The sequence below is a fragment of the Mastigoproctus giganteus genome, chromosome 1 (assembly GCF_048544385.1).
Source record: "Mastigoproctus giganteus isolate SK-2022 chromosome 1, ASM4854438v1, whole genome shotgun sequence".
Lineage (NCBI taxonomy): Eukaryota > Metazoa > Arthropoda > Arachnida > Uropygi > Thelyphonidae > Mastigoproctus > Mastigoproctus giganteus.
Window position 1 is genome coordinate 23,095,875 of NC_143575.1, and position 22,657 is coordinate 23,118,531.

At 35.9% G+C, this 22,657-nt stretch overlaps 1 protein-coding gene across 2 annotated transcripts in view; it reads right to left on the minus strand.

Annotated features, from left to right (window-relative positions):
- The window catches only part of LOC150090634 (NAD kinase-like), a 109,887-nt gene extending 92,196 nt beyond the window's left edge, over positions 1-17,691 (minus strand). Inside the window, exon 1 of one of the 2 annotated variants that reach the window (XM_090371921.1) lies at positions 17,546-17,691. In XM_090371921.1, coding sequence (XP_090228047.1) covers positions 17,546-17,634 — 89 coding nt within the window. In that variant the 5' untranslated portion in view covers positions 17,635-17,691. Of the gene's footprint in view, positions 1-13,038; positions 13,527-17,545 lie in introns of those variants that run through there. The other variant, XM_090371903.1, reaches the window with a different exon arrangement.
- Positions 17,692-22,657: the final 4,966 nt, after the last annotated feature.

The following is a 22,657-nucleotide window of genomic DNA, read 5'->3' on the forward strand; positions in this document are numbered from 1 at the left end:
TAGAAGGTCGTGTTACCTCTAGTGAATATCTTTCTACTGTATAAGACCAACTTCACCCTACAATGCTTCATTTTTACCCGGAATGCAATGGATTCTTTCAAGATGAGAACGAAATTATCGAGCGTGCAAAAATTGCATCTGAATGTTTCGAGGAACATTCTCAGATAATTCCAATATCTATCGTGGCCGCTTAATTCTCCAGATCTAAATTCAACTGAGAATATCTAGGACATGTTGGAAAAGGCAGTTCGGCTTCGTAGCTTTCTACCGACCATAATACAGCAGCTAGCAAAGATCCTGATGGAAGAATAGTAAAATCTGGAGCTAGACTACCTCAGCCACCTAGCGGAATTCATGCAACGACATGAACGGGTTCTAATTGGGAGAAAAACAAAAAAACTCGCCCTGCTAGATACTGAATAACAGTTTATAATTTTTTGATAGTGAATGTATCTGAGACTACGGGTTGAAGTTTAAATAATCATAAAGTAAAATAAAAAAAAAGTTCGAAATTATCATTTACTTTATTTATAAAGAGGGATTGAGGCTTCGTTGTGAATGTACAATTGTGACTGGAAGTGACAGGTTCCTTCGTTATGCTTATACTTAAGTATTTCCTTCCTCTTGTTATTTCGTCCAGTTGGTTAATCTAACAAATGTCCGATGTTCCAACTCAAAATCGGTATGACATTCATAACTTATTGATAAGGTTACGTTTTGTAAATTCGTTGCAAATATCTAAGGGGAAAATTTAGCCATAGGGGAAAGGAAGTAATTTGCGAAACTGAGCAGAGTCTGGGTTTTCCGCTAAAAGCTGTCACGTGGGTGAGTTGTGGTATTTGCCAAACCACTGTGGAACCAGTAGACGGTCAGATAGTGAATAAGCCTCACAAGCTGTCAAACAGGAAAGCGCGTTTGGGAAGGAGAGTTGCCTCCTTCCTCCTAATAGTTTTCCGGGAACTGTCAGGGCCAAACAATAAATCGCTCTTTGTATAGGACGTTTGTAGTTCCTATCTTACAACTAGTCACACAAAAAAGATAATCATCTTGCTCTAATGGGATGGATAACGTTGTGGCTGTACCGCACAAAAGCAGTGTCCGCAGACGTAGGCGTGTGTTGGGGAATTTCCGCAGTTACTTGTGAATAGCACAGATTAGAATTGAGAAAATGTGCTTTTTGTATGCACGCAATAGCAATTACGAACTGAGTGGTAATTCGCGTGCTGTTTTCGCTAAGCACGATATTATTGGGAATGAATTATGAAGTGCTAGCAATTGAAAAGTACTGAGGGATTTCTATTATTCTCACCTTATATTTGCCAATCGTAACTACAAAATCCAGAAGATAACTTAAGACGAATAATTTACAAACTGCGATTTAAATTAATTGGCAAAGAAAAATTAAAATGTAAATATATACAAGTACAAAATTCATAAGGTTGTTGCTGGGTTTCAGGCGCTTCAGCGACTTAAACCATATTGCGCCGTATATATTATGTCTGTTAATTGCGAGTGTTGTGAGGGCGATTTGCCTGTTTGCTGGATGAAAAACCTTAAACTCATCCCTACATTTTTTAGCGACCATTAACTATGCAACTGGGAGTGATTCTCTGAAACGATACTTGTCCCTTCAGAGAAATATTTTCCACTCTTATGATCATAATTTATCTCACCTGTCACTGTGCATTATCTTTCGTAAAGAATGGTGTAGGAGCTCTATGTACAATAAACGCACTGACAACTACTGTTGCATAATAACCTTGTCTTACCATATGCTGAGTCTTTCCCAATGTCACTTCGCCACCTGTCAGATCCGCTAGGCTCGTAAATGATACTGCTCTCTCCTACAGCTTCATTTCATACCAGTGTACTACTGCAGTATCTGCATAAGCAATAATTTACTTAAGATGTGAATATCTGTTGCATCCTAATACTTGTACTTTCAGTAACACAGTGCAATCCCTTGGGACTTCACCTTTAATTAGTAATAACAAAAAGATAATTTTATTAATAAAAAGAAAACAATCTGTTATCTTAAAGGCAAATTACGAATTATCCTCGTGAAGTGAAAAATCCTTGTTTCACAGTCCATCGGATCTTCCCGGATAAACCAATGACTCAGATCAATATACAAGGAAGGCGTATGAACCAAACAAGTTAGATGCTCTCATAATGACATACGTGATATAAATTTTATTTACTTTTTTTATGTAACCAATTGGAAACAGATAATTTTGGAAATTACCAAACAGCTAAACAATAAGCAATCTCGCTTAACCATTCGGATTAAAGGGACCGAAAAGCGGACACCGTCAATTCAAATATTTAAGCCATAGTTTAATCCGATAATTTTAGATTAATGGAGCCGAAAAGTAGGCCCGCTAATTTGGAGATACGTTTTAGGTGTAAAAAAAGTATAAATAATAAAGCACGGTGTGAAAAATTATAATTGGACATTAATTCCTTCGTGACAGTAGAGTGGTTCCGCCACTTTTCCCTCGTTTGGAGAGGTTTATGTTCGAGTCCCGTTATAAACTGGAAGAATTTCTAAAAACCTCTTGCTGTTGTTGTTGAGTTTTAGGTGCCTTAGACCATATTGGGCCGTATACATTATGCCTGTAAACTGCATATGTTCTTGTCGATTTGACTGTTTTGGACGAAAAACTCGAGTGTCCGGTAGGAAAAACCGCGCAACCCTCGCTCGACACCGACTAACTCAGCTACGTTGTAAAAAAAAAAAAAAAACCATAAAAATTCCTGGCGTCATTGATGGGATTCGAATGCAGGTCTTTTCCACATGGTATGGGGAGGACGGCGATTTTACCAACTGTGCTATCCGCGAGGGCAAAGATCTCTTCAAAATCAGGGCAGATGGAGTAGATGTGCGAAAAGATATTTGTAAGGAAAAGAAACTATACGCTTCACATTCGTGAGAAATGACTAGATTGTCTTTTTCTTAAAAGTTCCCAGCAAAATTAGACAACTCTTTAAAGTGAAATTTCCTCTGTAATTTCGCTTTTTTTCATAGAAGATTCATAAAACAACCGGGCCAAAGTAACTTCTGTTAATTTTCGCTATGGTTATTGCAGTATCTGAAAACAAAAACTGAAAATCAATAAGCGAAAACTGAAAACTGATAAAATGCAAACATAACGAAGGAGGTTTTCATAGATCATTTGGAACGTCCTCTATTTATTTATATCTGCATTCGAATTTCATTGCCGATTTCTTTTATGATTATAGAGATAAAGACAGTTGAACAGTGAGGAGAATCCAAGAAAACTGGATTTACTGTTACTGTATTTCCGAATAAAAATCATGGGCCATGTAAAATTACAACACATTAAAATGACTAATTAATATCTAGCAGGAAGGCCTGTTAAAATAAACGCGGTTTAAAAGCGGTTTCCCCGCATTTTTAGCCTACTTTCCAAAAATGGATAGCAGGCTTAAGTGTGTGTCCCCAATAAGTTGTGTTTACAGTCCGATTTAAACTAAATTTACAATATACGTGAGGTGGTCAGAGTGTTTTTGCAGAGGTATTTTTAATTCAGTTTGACATGTTCTTGTATTCTTGTGAACTCATCTGATTCTATGTGACCATCCTGGAGTATAAACAATTTTAGTTTTAACTTAAAACAACATGGCTACTACTCAAATTATAAAATAAAAATTTATATTTATACTCCAATCTTTTTACAAGAGAGAGCGTATAAGAATTGTATTACCTTTTATGGTATTACGTGGATTCGAAAACGTGGCTGGTGCAACTGTGTACTCTACCTGATCACTCGGTTATAATTAGGTCTTAAGCACGACCCATTTCGATCAGCTCTGGTGATTATAATATATGCACTACCCTCCCTCCAAAGAGTATCTGGACAACCTTGTTTTCAAAGTCCATTCGACCTTTCCCGATTAACAAGTGACTCAAAAATATAAACAAGGCACAGAGCCATACAAGTTAGTTGTTCTCATAATGACATTTACTAATGTTCTCGGTACAGGTGCTTCAAAGACTACTGAAGCGCATTTTCCGGTGAGGCCACAATTTCGAGAGAAAGGCAGCTAGTTCTTATTGCACGACAATGTCCCCGCCCATTCCGCACTTGTTGTGAAGACACTTCTGACGAAACATGGCATTGTACAAATCAACCATCCACCCTACTCTTCCGATCTAGCACCAGCAGGCTTTTCCTCTTTCCCAAGGTGAAAACTGCCTTCAAGGGAATGGGATTTCAGGTTGTTGAAATTAATTTCTTTGGACGCCTTCGCTGACTGTTTTCAGAAACTTTTAGAAAGTGTAATAAAGTGCTATCAATCAGGTGGTAATTACTTTCAATAAAAATAAAACCATTTTTCAGCTTTTTCACTTTGTACTCTTTTTATTGCACCACTCAGGGAACTTTATTACCACGCCTGGTATATTGCCGGTACTGTTCGAGAATGGTTCAGAGATGAATGTACAAAAGCTGGAATGGCCAGCGACGAGTCCGATAGAGTCCCTATGGAACACCAATAGGACGAACAGGAAAGTCGGATGAGGACCAGACCAACACGACCAACATCAATAGCTCAAAGTATTTTAATCCGCCATGATGAAACAAGATGGCTGCAACTCAAATTGTCAGCACTACCACACATTTATATCTCTTGCGTTTATAGTTCGACCCAAACAAAAATTTATTTTTTTTAAAGGTGGGGTGGCATCTTCTTAGATGATGCCATGTTCATCTAAGAAGAATGGTTCATCATTAGATGAACCGAAGCATGTTTATTTAAATCTACCATTTTAAAACATGAGTGAAATACCTTGCATTATTAGCCATGTTGAAAAGTGGAAAATACGATAGAGATTTAGAACTTGTTTCTTGAATTTTCTTTCTCCTTTATGATGAAGAGAAAGTGAAGGTAATCTGGAGTTTCTACAATATGTAATAAATCATATCTATTCATAAAACAATAAAACCAGTACTCTTAAATTTATACATAAGGTCAGTATCAGCGTAGAGAATCAAGGACCACACCTATTCATATCGAAGCAAAGCCTGCTCTGGGATTTCCCTTTGTATGTATCAAGGTATATTCTGGCATTGGGTTGTCACGACTACCCATAAGATAAAGGAATTATTAGAATCCCATTTCAGCAGCGAACATAATACGAAAGAATTACTGTGCTTCCGAAACCAGTAGAAAATGAACTTCGTGTTCAGGAGAGCGAAGAACAAACTTTTCGAGTTTTTCTATTTGAAACGCAAGCGCAGGTGTCACTCAAAACAGTGTCGCGACATCATTGATCACAACAGTAAAGTCATTAGAGGAAGCTCTGGGTAGCATCAAAAAATATTGCTGGAGGAAGCAGCGAATTCCAGAGATACTCGCGAAAGCAATTTTAGAAAATAAGTTTCTCCTCTTAAACTACATTTTCCAGAATGAGTTGCCAATGCATTGTATTGGTTGACCTGTTTAATTAAACTGACTAAAACGTTTACTGTTAGGGGCTGACAGGCAGAGGTTGATCTAATTAGCATGAAGGCTAAAGAAACATGTCAACATCAGGTAAAACGTGTTGTCTGCTAACGTTTACACACGTTATCAGACACTACGTTATTTGTCAATCTACTGTGCAGATCATCTTGACGTGCTCATCGTTTACGTCCATTGCATCACAGTTATGCATGTCGATTTTCGGCTAAATCCGTCCATTCTGCTGACGAGCACTACTATTCCAATAATGTATTTCATGACTTGATCCGGCCCGTTTTTATTAAAATTTAAATTAGATTAAAATGTATTAAAGGCCACACATTCTCTTTTGGCCGTGGTGGTCTTCAAAATATAAAGGTAATTTATTTATATCTATTACGTCACGCTCAGAAGGTAACGAATTCTGCAAAGAGTGTCGTAATAGATACCAGGTATGGAATTTTCTGATCCTATGCCTATGAGGTATGGCCTCATAGGGTTCGAGGAGTTTACAGGATGGAGTACAAGAATATTACGTACTGTGGTATCACGTGGATTTGAACGTGTGGCATTCAGTACTTTTGATCTGACCACTCAGCTATAGTACTATAGCAATGTGCAAATTAGGTTTGTTACTTCGTGCATCGAACTCGTTGTGGAGGCACTTCATCGCGAGTTACGTCGGCGTTGTACTACTCTAAATAAAAAACACAGGTCCAACGGCAAAGTATATCGTCATTGATATCTGTTATAATACATACCTGGGTTTCTACTCGTCTGGGGGCCTCATCGATGGGCAAACACCTGAACAGCTCAGTGACGAGATATATCCACAATGTACAAGGTGATACAGCGATTAAAAAATCCAAGTAAATTTAGGAAAAGACCCTCACACTACAAGAACTATAAAAGAATAATTAACAGGTAGGGCGTAGTCTTATTTTGTTCATAGCAATGAGCAAACCAGGTTTGCTGTTAATGCTGAATTATGTACTTTGTAGTGTATAAGGAGAGAAAATTCAGGCTTGTGATTAACCAGTGGTATCCGGATGAGAACTTTTTATATTTTACCCGCTATGCGCCACCGATAAAGGAGTTACCAAATGTTCGATCCGGCCCTTTTCTTAGAATTATTTTCAAGCTCTTTAGACTCATTTCCAAACAAATTACAACTGATTTTTTTTTTTTTTTTTCTAAGTAAAATTGGTTTAAATCGTTTCAGACAAACAACGATGAAGTTTTCCAACTAAACCGAGGAAGGGTACAACGAAAAATAACAAAATAAAAATAACTAAAAATCATAAAAAAAAACACACACACAAAAACAAAGTATATAAATATGGTTCTCGAACGTTTGAAAATTATCTTGTATGATCCTTAAGTTAAGTAAGCTTCGTGGCCTCGTGAGTAGCACACCGGATGAAAAGGGTCTGAGTTCAAATTTCGTCAATGACGCAATGAATTTTTTATGGGCTTTTTTTTTCACAAAGAGACTGAATTAGTAAAGATCAGGCGAGGATTATACGTGGTATTCCATTTGGAAACTCATCTATATATCCTACCCCTTTTTTATGTATCAAAATACATTCAGCATTATGGGATAAGCGATTGTCAATTGTTTTTGGGAGTCGTTTGGTCAGATATATTTTTGGTGTATCCAAAATAAAAACCAAGTGGTCAGCACGAAACTGAAGTAGCACACGCGTTTGAGTTGATCGTAGTTCGAATTCACGTGACTTCTAAATACGGTTAACAATTATATTTTGGTCAAAAAGTCAAAATGATTAGTTGTAAACTCCTGTGACCTATGTGGTTGCGATGGAATATACACAGAACATACCCCCCCCCCCCCAAAAAAAAAGGTAGCCCTTCTAAGCGAAATAATACAGAGAACAACTGAAATCACAAGGGAAAATTCACTAACATCCCCCCACCACCATTCATTTGCTAATAGAATATGTCTGTAACAGAACGTAAGGCTAATAATGGTAATCATCATGGCGTCTTACAGTCAGATAATTAACACAGGAAATACAGCAAGTACAGTTCGATTTACAGGGTCTTATTCTTCGCGATTTTAAATTAAAATAGTTAAAATAATAAAAAAAAAGTTCTTTGTTCAATTTACAGGTTGTTATAAATTAAAAAAAAAAAATACAGGTAACTTTATTTCAGCTGAAAGTTACCATACCATACAGGTAACTTTCTGCTGAAATTTTTATGAAAATTATTTTTTCTTATGCGGTACATGTAAATTTTCGTTAAAAATTTCATTTAATTTTATCTTATTTATGCTAATTATAAAACAAATTCTATTAATTTTAATTTATCTGCATAAAATAAGCTCAAAAATTGTTACGTTGGTGATTATTGATGCGTTCGCGGAATGCGTCTCTCCGAATTTTAACATATATCTATTGGACAGGGTCTTAATTTTCGCGAATCACCTTTTTAAGAGGACACTGAACTTACACTTCGCTGTTGAGCCTGCTGGAAATGAGTCATTTTCATTGTGGCAAAATCTTCGTAATCTCTTTTAACCCAATGATGCGACTCTAATGAGGGATAGTTCTTTAATCGAACAATTGTACCATTCAAACACGCTACTTCTTTGTTACTCTTTTGATATCCCGTTATGTTGATCCAAATCAAACATTTGGCCTGCTTACAAGAAACTGCCTTCCTCACTTCCCATGGCCTCGTTCCACCGATTCGCTTATCAAGATGATCCCACAACTGGGGATCACTTTTACGAGTTTTAGTGGAAGGAAAACGTTAAGAAAATACGTGGTTCGCATGTTAGGACATACGAAAGACTTTACTGATTGTAACACACAGATCTAAACCTGTTACATTCGCTATATGCGGTTACTGACCCCTCTCCCCCATAACAGGTGAGGGAATTAGAACCTGTTTTCTTTCTCTGAGGTGTAGAATCAAAAGACGATAGTGCGCGTGCGTATACACACGGATGCTAAGAATGAGGGCTCGACACTTTTTTTTTTTATTATCTTTTAGAGGGTAATCCTTTTGGACAAGGAATGATTGTTGGACTACAACATGCTAAAGATGCATCTATCCCAATACAAGGATTTTAAACCAAAATCTTTGCGAGTTTGGTTGGACAAAAAGTTAATTAACAAACTTTAATGCAGTGCCATTATTGAGTTCACAGGGTTTATGAAAAGGTTAGGAATCTTCGTGAGGCATAGGTTAAGGAAGTTGATAATATTTATGAAGTTACGTAACAGGCAGTGAGAAAAAAGGTTAGGTAAATTTTTTGCTCTGACTTCTCGAGACGTACTAGAAATTAATAAATAAAACGGCAACTTAATGATTGTATCACTAGTAAAATAATGCAATTAGCACGATTATAACATTAGTTGAGGCGAAATAGAGCAACCAATAGCAATTCAAATAATATTTTGATCAAATTAGACGTGATGGGCAAATGGAAAGATTGCCTTCTATCAAAGACCGAACAACCACCCTAGCTAATTCCATACTTCTTTACTCTTGCTCTTGACCACTGGCCTAGCGGTAGGAGCCGTTTTTGGAATTTTTCCCCTCGAAACGCATCAGAAAACTACTTCAGAAACCAAAGAACTCCCATACATGCAGTTTAAATAGAGTTATAAAATGAATCAAAGGCATTATTTCTAAAATTGTTTTCTGTTTTAAATTTCTGAGTGTAAATGGCTATAAGAAAAGGCATTATTTCTAAACTTGTTTTCAATTTCTGAGTGTAAATGGCTATAAGAAATTAGACAGTATATTGCCGTGCAATAAATAGTACAATATATTGGAAACTTAAAAGCATTTTTGGACTAAAGCTCAGGTTTCGTAGAATTTAACTGATGTACAAGTTAGTGCAAAAGCATTGTTTTCGTATGCAGCAAACTACTGAAGTAGCTAAGAATTGGCATCATTTAAATATATCTCATATTGTGAATACCTTCGTAACGAGTTGCCATGATATTGGCAACCTCGAATAAGTAACGCTTCACCACAATACGTATTGTAGAGTTATACTTCATAACTGGATTGTCATCTTTGAACACTAGGGTACCTGCCCACCTACCGATGAGAAGCCAATAAGCTTCGACTCGGTGCCGTCTGGGTGATGGTGGCATCTGCCTAGAATAAATAACAATAGTCTTCTCCGTTGGTGAAACGTTACTTATTCGAGGTAGTACAATATCATGCCGACTCGTTGTGAAGGCATTCACAATATGAGATTACTTAAACGATGCCAATTACTTGCTACTTCAGTAGTTTTCTGCGTACTAAAATGATGCATTTGTACTAACTTGTACGTCAGTTAAGTCGAAAACTAATTTTTTAAGATTTTTTTAGACACTTCATAAAAAATATTTTTTTTTTTTTTTTTTTTTTTTTATGAAAACCCCAAACACGAAAGGTATCAGAGCCTATAGTACTTAGTACCGTGCATGGGTTGAAAGAGAAATATGGGGGGGGGGGTGTTGCCGGAAACTCTGCTCTAGAGACTAAATATGGGTTTCACCACTTCAAGCCTCCAATAAGCAAAGTGATGGTATTGCAACGGTTGATGAGTCATCTACCATCTCCAAATCTCAGACTCCCTCTGCTATAATATATGGCATAAGTGACACAGTGCTATAGAAGTGTTTTTTCCTGGAAATTCTAGCAAACAGGCAAATCAATCAAATACACGCAATTCACGGATACAATATACTGTAGCCTCAGTTGTTTAACTCACGTCATGGATGTCCTTTTAAGCCTTTGCCGATGTTAAAACCTGAACAATATCCACTATTACAGAACTGCAGGAAGGTTACCATTAAATATAGTTTATTCATTTTAAAATAATTTATTAACAAAACGACTTAAATTCACAATTAGTCAAAGCATAATATTAAAATATTCTAAAATTCTTGTCAGTAAAACACGATGTCGTTGCCAATCACTTTCAGTCCATGCATGGTACCAAGTACTATAGGTTCTAATACCTCTTGTTTGGGGTTTTCATAAAAAAACAAATCAATTTTAAGCGTAAATTTATCATAAAGTTTAATATAAAAGATGGCTGATTAATGAGTTGCAACCACCACACTCCCTTGGTTCAAATTATCGCAATTCAATGAAAACCGATAAGTTATAAATTCTGAAAACCTCAGATGAAAATGACCCTAAAATCGAATTTGTCAAGGTATCTGATTTCTTTACCATCACCTTAAACGTAATCGCGAATTCGAGAAAACAGGTAGAACTATATTTAGCATATGCGAGCCAAGTAGTTCATCATTCAACAGGCTTCGACACGGCTTTTGCAGAGAAGGAAATCAATGTTTTTTCTCGTCAACTGGTCAATGCTCCCATTGCCCCAGAAACGGACTTCAAAGCAAAAGCATCCACTTTAGACCTATGTGGTCATACACGGCTTTGTTTGACGGTCCTTCACCTCAACTGTAAACATACGGAAATTATATTCATCTCTAAGAACATGAAATTACAACGATTGTGTGTGTGTGTGGTCTTTGCTTTCATTGTGTACGGCAGTCATATTTAAAACATTGTTTACACTTGAAAGATCCTATCGACGAAAGGAATTTATAAGTGCGGTAAATGTATCCTCCTCTACGAAAACTGTAAGCTGGTTTTTGTTTTTTTCCGGACTTACAGTGCATTAATTACGGATGAATGAACAAACGAACTTTTCTTTTTAAATTTTAAAATCCATTTGTAAATTATTCGACATTATTGTTAATATCTAACAGTAATTTTTTTTTTACATTTTAATACATATAAAAATCATATAACTTGGCAAAAATATTTATTTATTTATTTATTATCTTGTACAAACTTTATTAGACTGAAAAATAAAATTAACTTTATTTGCTCAAGTTAATAAATAAATGTCAAATAAGAGATGGCGCTAGTCTACAGTTAATATAAAAATTCATTGAGGAAGATCGCTGGCATGCTCAGCTTCCTCAATGGAAAGCTGTAGTCTAAAGCCAAGAATTAACAAAGGAATAACATTATAAGCTACGGGAAGTGCTTTTCATATTACAATGGCTATTTTAACAGGATTAACGCAAGAGTAATAAATAAAATCAACATGCTAAAAATTAGGCTTAACTGCTAAAGTGTAAACACTGATTCTTAATAACTTCAACTGGAAGAATCTAGGATATACTGTATTTGATAACAATCTGCTTAGGACTGAGAGTACCGAATAAGGGACACTGCGAAAGACAATTGGCGTCAATCACGCACTGCAGCCAGGTACTAATCAGAATTTATGGGCTCTGGGACAAACGAATGTCCTGGCTCACATCTGGTGAATAAGGCACACCTAGGGTCCTCAGCTGGATATCATCATTCTTCTCTTTCTTGGTGATTCCCTTCTACTTTTGACCCTCTCTCTCTCTCTCTCTCTCTCTCTCTCTCTCTCTCTCTCTCTCTCTCTCTCTCTCTCTCAGGGAATTTTTTTTTTTTTTTTTTGGCTGGTGCAGCATAAGCCTCAGGCTTCCTTGAACCATATAGCTAATAGTAATAAAAATAAATTTCCTGGAAAGTTGCTCCGTTGGGTTATTTTATCCCGTGAAGTCGACCACGTGGGGAAACTTTGTCCCTGATTGCATTCGGTTTAGTAAACAGGCATTTTGATTTGTCCCAAATCAAAATGCCTGTTTACTAAACCGAATAATCATTGTAACTGAACAAGGAATAACAGACTCGGTGTGCAGTGACACCCCATCTCGTTTGTTTCGCTATTATAACCCTAATACCCTTGGAATTTCACCTGTATGTCCTTGAATGTTATATTTTCATATTCGGTAGCTGTATCGTGGCGGAAGTATCCCCTAACATCAATAGTATGACTCATAGGGTACTGTTTCGCCTTCTTGGTATTACCAAATGGGAAACAGTATAAAACATAACGTACTTAAAAAAAATAATAATAATAATACGTACAGCATACAAATAGACCAGGCACTGAAATGATTCCATTTTCGTTGGTAAGAAACATGGAATAATTTCTTCAAAGCGAAATCGATATGCCGTATATATTCAAAAATTATGTCAGGAGAAAGAATTCCAAAAATCTCACAGGCCTCAGAATTCAAAGTCAAATATTAATACGATTATTAAAGTCTAAATTCTACACATTTAAAACACAAACGTGAAACATGCAGACGATATTCCAAGTTTTTAAAATGCACTGCTGGAATTTAAAAAAAAAATATATATATATATATTACTATAGAGAATACTACATTGCAAATCACATTTACTGTGCCTTAGAACGATGACGTTTAATGGGAAAATTTCACTTATTTATACACAAAAAATCAAAAATATTAATTAAAAATACTAAATATTAATTAGCTTATACCCTCACTCGACTGTGAAATGCATTCAAGATAGCATCGCCTCATTATAATTTAATATTAAAGAAAATATTTATATCACTTAAATTTAAATACACATTAATAAATTAAATGAAAATTGATTACATATATTACTTAAATATTATTAAACCTTCATATTATAATTGACTGCTTACGTATACAAAATTATTACCTGAATCCGCTGAATTTCTCCTTGAAACGATCCGCGTGTGATTTCTCAATGAGTTGTCCCGTATTTTTCTCCATTCCGTTGTTTGGTATAGTTTGTGAGTTTGTTAAAGCCGCACTGGGGATTCCATCCATTTCTGACCATCATCCGGTTTTTCCAGAGTAAATAAAACCGTGCACATTTGACTGATTATGCAACAGTCAAGTACACACACGATTAACTTAAGCCTAATTACAAAAAGGCGTGGATACGTTGTTTACCTACATCCAAGAAGTGAACTTCAAATCTTCGACATTTCGATTTCGAATCGAAGAATTATTCCAAATTCACGTTCTTTACGTTGTAATAACACCACTAAGCGAACTTTTAGAGAAAACTTGGGAAGCATATGAAGAAACGGAGCGCATCGAGCAGTGCTAGCCTACCGACAAATGCTTGTCGGCGTGCAACACCGTGACTAGTTCATAGCAGGTGGTACGCACAGATCTTGTAAGATCGCTGTTGCTAGGTCATCCAAATGTTAAGTAGCTGTATGCAGTTCGACGCTACTGTTAGAATGGGAACACTGAGAAGCAACTGAACATTTGTTCTACTTAATACAAACCACCACTGCCATTGAAATGTTTTATTTACACAATAATAAAAGTGAACTTATAAATATTGAATATTTAAATTTAGTCAGCTAATAAAATATCCAGTTCTTGCCATTTTGATAACACTCTTTAAAAAAATAAAAGGTTTATTTAAGATCTATGTTTCGATCTTAAAAGGATTATCTACCATTTTCTTGAAGGAAAATGCGAAGGTTTAAGTATTTTCCGGCTCACAGCATAGACAGCAAACTGCACTCAGTGACGTCATCTAATCTTTACTGCCCTCTGTGCTTAATATATATATGTATTAATGAAAATAAAAATACATAAATAATAAATATATAATAAAATATTTAAATAAAACGATATAAATAAAAATAAATCTTAGATCAACAAACAAAATAAAACAACGTTTTTTCTTGTTATGATAGTGAGTATTTTTGAGTTTGTTGAGTATTTTTTCCTCATTTTGTTTAAAAAACGCATGCGCTTTATTACAGAGTCACTGTAAGTAGAGTCTGAGTATTTGCATTATTCGCACCGCTATCAAGCCTGATACTAATTGCTTGAAAATAGGCTGGCTTTACACATATGGTGTACAGGGCTTCCTTTTTCGGCCCAAAGCAGTGGGCCGAAAAAGGAGGGAACACTGTGCAGAAGCGCATACAATTTAACTAGTCATAGTTTCCTCCCCAAAAGGGGACCCATTATATACTGGAGCCTAGAAGGCTTCCACTAGTCAAAAGGAAGCAGTGCTTGAAAATTATAACCTATAACGGTTTCATTAACTTAAATCTGGCAACTTTAATAGTGAACAGGGCCGGATTAAGGATAAAAGAGGCCCCCGACCATATTTAAATTTAAGGCCCCTTTAATATAAAACATTTTTTAAACGTAAAACATTTTTGACCTATATATATATATATATATAGGTGAAAGATGTTTTATGTTCTTTGACTTGAAAAATAAAGTAACAATAAAAACAATTTTAATAGAAACTTTTAACTTATTTATTGTACAATAAAAGTATAAGAATAAAATTTAAACACTTTAACAAAATAAGTTTAAGTATGCTTTTATATTACACGCTTTCTTGGTTTATTATTATTTTATCACTACTTTAGAAAATATTTACACTGAAAATAAGGCCCCATTTTCGGGTGAGGCCCCTGGCCATGGCCGGTTTGACCGTAGCGTTAACGCGGCCCTAATAGTGAATAGTTTTTGTTGTCCGTTTACTAGCTTTTTTTTTTTTAATAAAATATAAATACAGAACGAAAAGTAGTACGGTGAGTGATCAAAGGAGAGGGCACATTTTTACACGCATTTGAATTGACTGTGGTCCAAGCCAGCGTGACTGATAAATATGGTGATGTTTTTGTGAACGCCTCTAATTTTATGTGATAGTCTCAAAGTATAAACAGATAAAAATTATTTTATTTATTGCTGGGCGAGTCCAAACTTTTACAGGTAGAGGACGTTATCTGATGAAACGTGTTGTTAGAATTAAAAGGAAGTGGATAGATTACCTTTTGGACAGAGTTTTTTTAATAATGTTTTTCAGGAATCCGGTTTTTCATGAGAAAAATAATGCCAACTGTAAAAAGCTATTGTATTGATACAGTGTGCATATACCAGGAAAGTTAGTGGTTAAGGAAATTCAGTGGAAAAACCGGATCCTGTCGAGAAATGTAGACAACATCAAAGATAAGTGTGAATTGGGAGAAAATGTTCTATGACAAATAAAGACGAAAAGGTTCTTTATTTAACTTCCAAAAAGAGTGATATATGTCCCAATAAATACTGCTCAGTGTAGATCTGCAGACAACATCATATTCACGAGATAGATTGCTGGATTTAAAATCACTATTCCTGTCTAAGACAGGTTGACTATACTTCCTCGTGAAAAGGACTTGTTTTCCTAGAACTGATATTAAGAAACTGATATCAAATAATCATTAAAAATTTGTAGAGTTCGATATTTAGAGAGATGGTGGTGACTATTCAAAATTTTTAGTTATTTATGCAGAACAAGACAAGGCACTGGTAACTTGTATTCAAGGAGGATCGCTGATGTATAAAAGGAAAAAAAGTCAACACATTAACCTTGCGATATTCCATCGTTAGGTAAAAAATTAAACAATCATCACACAATCTGAGTATCCTCTTCAAGTGAACCTTTAAGTTCTCCTATACATCGACATCTGCCGAATCCATACTAGTAGTCTTTAAATCGTTAAGAAGTTTCGAGTTGATTTTATGGGTTCTCTTCCATTTTTTTTAGAAGATTCTAAATACAGGAGATATGATGATAAGCATTGATTTAATAACAGTTGGAGAAATGACATCATGGTTAGGTAAGTTCTTAATCGAGAATGGTTATGATTTTAATTATCTGCTCTTGGTGAGAAACATAAGTAAAATTGAGGAGCACGTGTTAGAATAACAGGAGGGGATTTACCAAAACAGCCATTCTAGGAAATGTAAGGGTTAGAGGAAAAGTAGTCACTTTTTATCTTTAGACAACATTGGAGCGTAATAGGAGAGTTTTAAACCCTCAAAACAGAATTTTGTACATGTATGCGAGAGAAAGGACTCAAAGGGAATTACTATATTACTTGCAAATATTCTCTTCCTATTTTCAAACGAATTATCTACCAACTGTATGCAATTGGTAGATAATTCGATTGAAATAATTGTCATTCAAAATACTGAATGACAGTAGCTGGCGCTACTTGAAAGCTGGTTGTTCCATTTCATGATGACCCTAGAAAATCATTTTCAAGCTGCAAACGATCACAAATAAACCTGTATTTTTCATTATAAAAAATAAATTTTAATTATCCATACCAAAAGTCACACTCTCCGCCATTGCTCGGCTGACTTACTTTTAATGGCAGGACCGATTTCTTGCCTTTCGCCACTAGGTGTTTCTTGTGCAATTGACTAGGACTATTGGGCAAAGCGCATGACATCACGAATGCTGCATTATACATTGATATTCTAGATGATTCTACATGCCCTGTATTGTGGATATTTTATGGAAGCGGCCCATATGTCTTCCAATACTACAACGCTCCATTTTACGAAGGACTCTGAACGCTTGGTATGAAGGAATAATGTAGGAACAATGCACGACCAACACAAAGTACCGATCTTAACCCAGCTGAACGCATTTTGGATTAACCAGAATGCAGAATTAGGACTAGACCAAGAAAGCCCGCTTCGTTAGGGAAGCTGACGAATGATTTTTAGTACCACTAGCATTGTTTAATTTCAAATTTATCATCATATGACAGCGACAATTTTTTTTTTTTTTAACACTGCCAAAAACAAAACATTGGAGTTTATAAACTGGAACAAATCTTGCTTTGGAATAACCTAACTATCTCTGGGGCCGCTAGGAGGAATTCTAAAGCATCCCTATGGGTCTGCGCGATTTTTTGTTATACCTAAGCAACGTGAGCCAATTTCAGAATGGCACAGAACTACATGCTGATGACTTAAGAAAAGAAATCAGCAATAAATACAAAAATAAATTGAATAAAATAAATTCAAAAATACGAAGGATGTTTACTTTTATTTTTTCAGTGTTATTGTTGCAGTGCCATGACTCAATGGAACTTTATATCCTGCCACTACAAGTGTCTCATGACGTTTGGTCGGATGACGTAGCCGAGTGGTCAAAAACGCGAGTCAAGTAGCATACGCTCTTTGAGTGGATATACGCTCTTAGGGTTCAAACCCGTGACTGCTAAATACGATTAACATTTGTATTGATTGATTTATTATAAACTCCACTGACCTGGTGGTCGTGCCGGAGTATAAACAACAACATATATATATATTATGAAAGTACTGTACATTTTAAGACATTCAATAACAATTAAAAATGAGAATTTTATTTTTTGACTCACTTTCGAACGTAATGCAGAGGTGGGAAATCATAATCTTCATCTCTTTCAGCAGCAGTGGAGAAAGGTAAATATAAATAGTCGTTCGCCATTATTACCACACAGTAAGTGATCAGAGAGGAAAGCGGCCACGCAGTTGCAACAAAGGTAGAGGAAGACAAGAGGTAAAATCTTGCTTAGAATATTTTGTACGTCTTCTTTGATGAAAATATATCTGAAACTTAAAAAAAAAAAAAAAGAAAGATCAGAACTGTCTAAAAATGGTATTAACATTTTAAACCGTATTCACACCAGTTTCAACTTTACCAGTCCTTCCCGTATAAACAATTGTAACTACTGTGCTAGCTGCAAGGGCACTAGAATTGTAGATGTTAGCAAACTTGCCATCGTAAGGGGAAATAAGAGCCTAAAAATCCAGTTTAATAAGGAAATGCACTGAAAGGCATCCATGCATATCACACTCTGTGGTCCAAGCTAAATCAGTAAGAAAAATTACACACCTTTCTGCATATATCAGAAAGAAACGCTTATAATGGACTATGATGCATCAGATCTGAACTCCTATTGTTGTAAAAGGGTCTGCTGGTCAGCGAATCCACTTTCAACTGCATCTTGTTGACGGCAGGATAACGGTACGATGGTACGAACATGAAGTCATGGATCCCATGAGTTCCACGGTACAGACTGATCAGGGAAACTTGATGATTCCGTGGTATGTTTTAATGAAAATCCATGCATCTTTGATTCCGCGGATCAAGGTCTGAACAGTAAAATATTTAAACATTACTGCAGACCAGATGCACCCATCATATTGACTGCTTACCCCTTCGGCGATGGTAACTTCAGGTCACTTGCTTGAACCGTGTGAGACTGGTTTGAAAAATGCAATTGGAACTTCTCGGCAACTGTATCCACAGTTACTAGATCTCAATCACATAGAATAGTAGTCGGAAAGAATTTAGTGGAACCAGTGGTCACATGAATGACTGCTGTGTTGCAGCGAAACCGAAGGGGTTCCCTACATGATGTTAGGTAGGTGTACCTAATAAAGTGAACACTGAGTGTATATACAATTTATAAGCCTATATTATTTATTATTAAAATTTATATATATCTTTCCATATTTATATTTTTGCATTAATTTAATAAAAATATAAAATATTAATGTTTATACAGTATTTATAGACTTTATACAATTACTTTGTAGAAGAAATTATTTCCCCTTTCATAGGCAAGATGAAACAAACCTGCTTGGAGCCACAAGTCCTACTTCCACTGCTAACTTATTAATGGCCTGCAATCGATATTGCCAAACACAGAAATTATTTCCATAAGTAATTTTCTAATGTCTATCTGTCTGACCCTACTTGTTTCTGATCCAAAAAAAAAAAAAAAGCATAAGATGTTAAATGTTATTTTTGAGGGTATATTAAATGTTCTATGGAGAGTATAATTACGAAATAGCTAAAAGATTTCAATTAAAAAGAATATAACCATTTTAAATAATTCTATGTCTGCACATCCCCTTCTTTTTCGATTTGATTTTCTCTAATATTTCCTGTCCACCTGTCAGGAAAATTTCCTTCTTTCTCATAATCCAAAATGAATTATTATAAAAGGCATATTTAGTCGATATTTTTTTTATAACCTCAGTTATCAAAAGTTTTTTTTATAGAATTGCAGGGACATCGATATTACGCCTAGGCCCATTTTCAAATTAAAGACAAATACCATTATTAAAATAATGATATGTTGTTGGGTTTTATAGGAGTATCAGCGACAAAGGCCATTATTAGTCGGTGTTTATTGTCTGTAAATTGCGTGTGTTCTGATTTTCTGTTTGCTGGAAGAAAACACAAGTTTCCTGGAGAAAAAACCATGCTACCCTCGCCTGAGATCGACTAACTCACCCTTGTTGTGAAAAAGGTCCACAAAAATTCCTCCCGTCATCAACGGGACTCGAACTCAAGTCTTTTCCACACGGTGTGGATAGGATGGGCGATCCTGCCAACTGTGATATCCACGAGAGCATGGTATTTGTAAGTCCAAACCACAGTGCCGAATACTCGGTCTTCAGTGAGAGCAGAAATTCTCCTCATGATCCAAAGTGAAAGCAAGTAAAGAATACGAATTTTGAATGGAAAAATTTTTCTCCTATCTGGGTAGATACATTATGTTATTTTCATGGGAAATGAAGGCTCCTTTCAGGTGTTCCAAAGATTGCACTAGAAGTATATACAACAGTAATTACAGACCTGTTAGCTTATTCTTAACTTATATTCCAGGGAAAATAATGAAATAACTGGTTAAATAAGTAATGTAGGATCATCTGACCAGGCATGCAATTATACTGTATCAAAGCATGGATTTGTTAAGGGGCGATCTTGTCTAACCAATCTGATAGGTTACTATGATGCAGTGACCAAAGAACTGGATGCCAAAAATAATAATTTTCACATCATATACTTGGATTTCAGAAGGCTTTTGATACTGTTGCACATAAAAGACTGCTGTACAGACTAGAGCAATGTGGCATTAAGGACAAGTTACTGCTATGGATAAAGAGATGATTAAGTGGAAGAAGACTTTCCGAGATCGTGTTGCAGTAGCTCACCCTGATGACTGTCGTTAACCATCCTACCAACCTTTGTATCATCTGCAAACTTAGACAATAACGTATATATATATATATCAGTATCAGTATATTCAGTACCTTCATCAATATCTTTCTAAGCATTTGCAACTGCAATATTTCTTAGGCGGAAGAATCTTCTGCATCTGGAAGCCTTGGATTTGTAATGCGGTATGGTATTAATCGAAAGCGTAAAGAAATCGAGTACCACAACAAACGAAACAACACTAAACAGATGCACGATGTAATTAAGTCCTTAAGACAAAAGTTCCGACCAAAACTTAATGTAATTAAGGACTCCAAAGGGAGAATTTTAACGGAGGAGAACATAATCAAAGGAAGGTGTAAAGTATACCGTGAGCAGCTCTTCCGAGCACCTGCTGGTACTAATGATTTGCCAACCCCTTTTCAAGAGTGTAATCATGAACCAGTTCCACTGAAGGAAGACGTCGAAAAAGCCATCAGAGAACTAACTTGTGGCAAGTCACCTGGAATTGATGAAATCCCAGCGGAATTGATTAAAGCTACAGGTGTGAAGGGCGCTGAGTTTTTTCATAAAATTATTGTAAACATTTGGGAAACGTGGGATGGTGGCCATCAGATTGGAAGAAATTAATTTTCAACCCCTTACCAAAAAAAGGAGATCTGAAAATTTGCTCAAATTAAAGGACTATCAGTCTAATTTCTCACGCTAGCAAGATTCTTCTTAAAATCATATTGAACAGAATCTCAAGAAAACTTGAAGAAGAAATGCCAGAAGAGCAAGCAGGTTTCAGAAGGGGTAGAGGAACCAGAGATCAGATCTTAAGTCTACGACTGATTATTGAAAAATGCAAAGAATTCAATGTTCCAGTCGTTTTCTGTTTTATAGATTATGCAAAAGCATTTGATTGTGTTCAACATGAGAAACTATGGGATACGATGACTAATATGGGTTTCCCGATCTACATAATTCATCTGATTAAGCTACTGTACCAGGAACAGGAAGGAAGTGTGAGAACAAACATGGGAAACACAGACTTTTTCACAATAGGTAAAGGTGTTAGGCAAGGCTGTATTTTGTCACCTCACCTTTTTAATCTTTATGCCGAAACTTTGGAAGATTTAGAGACTGGCATCAAAATTGGAGAACTGAAGATAAACAACCTTTGTTATGCAGATGATACTGTACTAATTTGTAATTCTAAGGATCATCTTAAAGAAACTCCGAGAGGAGTATGTGAAGTAAGTAAGAAAAAAAGGATTGTTTCTGAATGTGTGTAAAACTAAAATTATGATGATTGGTGATAATCTCGATTCCAGTAAAGTGAAGGTTAATGGGCAAGATATCGAAGAAGTTGATGAATTTGATTACTTAGGGTCAAGAATAAATAAAAATGGTGACTGCTCAAACGATGTAAAGAGACGACAGGCAATTGCTAAAACGTTGGTCGCTGATCTGACAAAATTATGGAGAGATCGTGATCTGCCCCTAAAGACGAAACTGAGAATCATTGATTCGTTAATTTTCCAGTTGCCACTTATGGATGTGAAGGATGGAATCTGAAAAGAGTTGACAAGAAGAAAATTGAGGAATTTGAAATGTGGTGTTACAGGACAATACTGCTTATTTCTTACTTGGATCGAAGAACAAATGAGTGGGTATTGAATAAAATTCGCAGGTCTAAAATTCTTTTTCATAGCATCATCAAAAGAAAACTCAGGTTTTTTGGTCATATAGTAAGAAGGGAAAACTTTCTGTTGAAGAATATAATGGAGGGAAAAACCAAGGGGAAAAGGTGCAGAGGAAGACTTGCAACTAGGTGGAAGGATGGGATCAGTGAAATTCTGGGCATGACACTTTGCGATGCTGCTCGTATAGCACACGATCGAGCCAGTTGGAGGAATTTGTTGGTGGCCACAACAGCTCCTCGGGGAACTATGTGATTGCAAGAAGAAGAATGATGTAGTGCAGAATTACCTAAAGTTCTGTGAAATTGTGGAGGCTTGAGTCTGCTATATCCACTGCAACTCCAGCTCCTTGTGCTGGCATTTCTATTCTCCGCAGCTCCTTGCGCTGCTAGCTTTCCAACAGATTGTGAACAGATGTAACTCTTTCCAATGAAGTTTGGACTTTGTCTGAAAATTACATGTATATTTATTTTTTATGTAATTTGATTATTCTCAGTTTGTTCATACAATCTTTTTTTTTCATGGCAGTTTTTCCCTCCCTGTACTTGGACAAACAGGACAGGGAATATATAAGAGTACTGCTAAATTATGTGTAACCGACAGCGGAGTTGTCATTGGTTGGCAGGGACCGCTTTAATTAATAAATAATAAAAACAATAAATAAAATAAAAAGTATCATTTATAAATATGGAAAGCAACAATGGACCCAGCACTAAACTCTGGGGAAAACCACTAATAACATTAGTCCACAAAGAGAAATTCCAATTGATAACTACTCTCTGTCTTAGCGTTAGGATTAGTAGAGGCACATG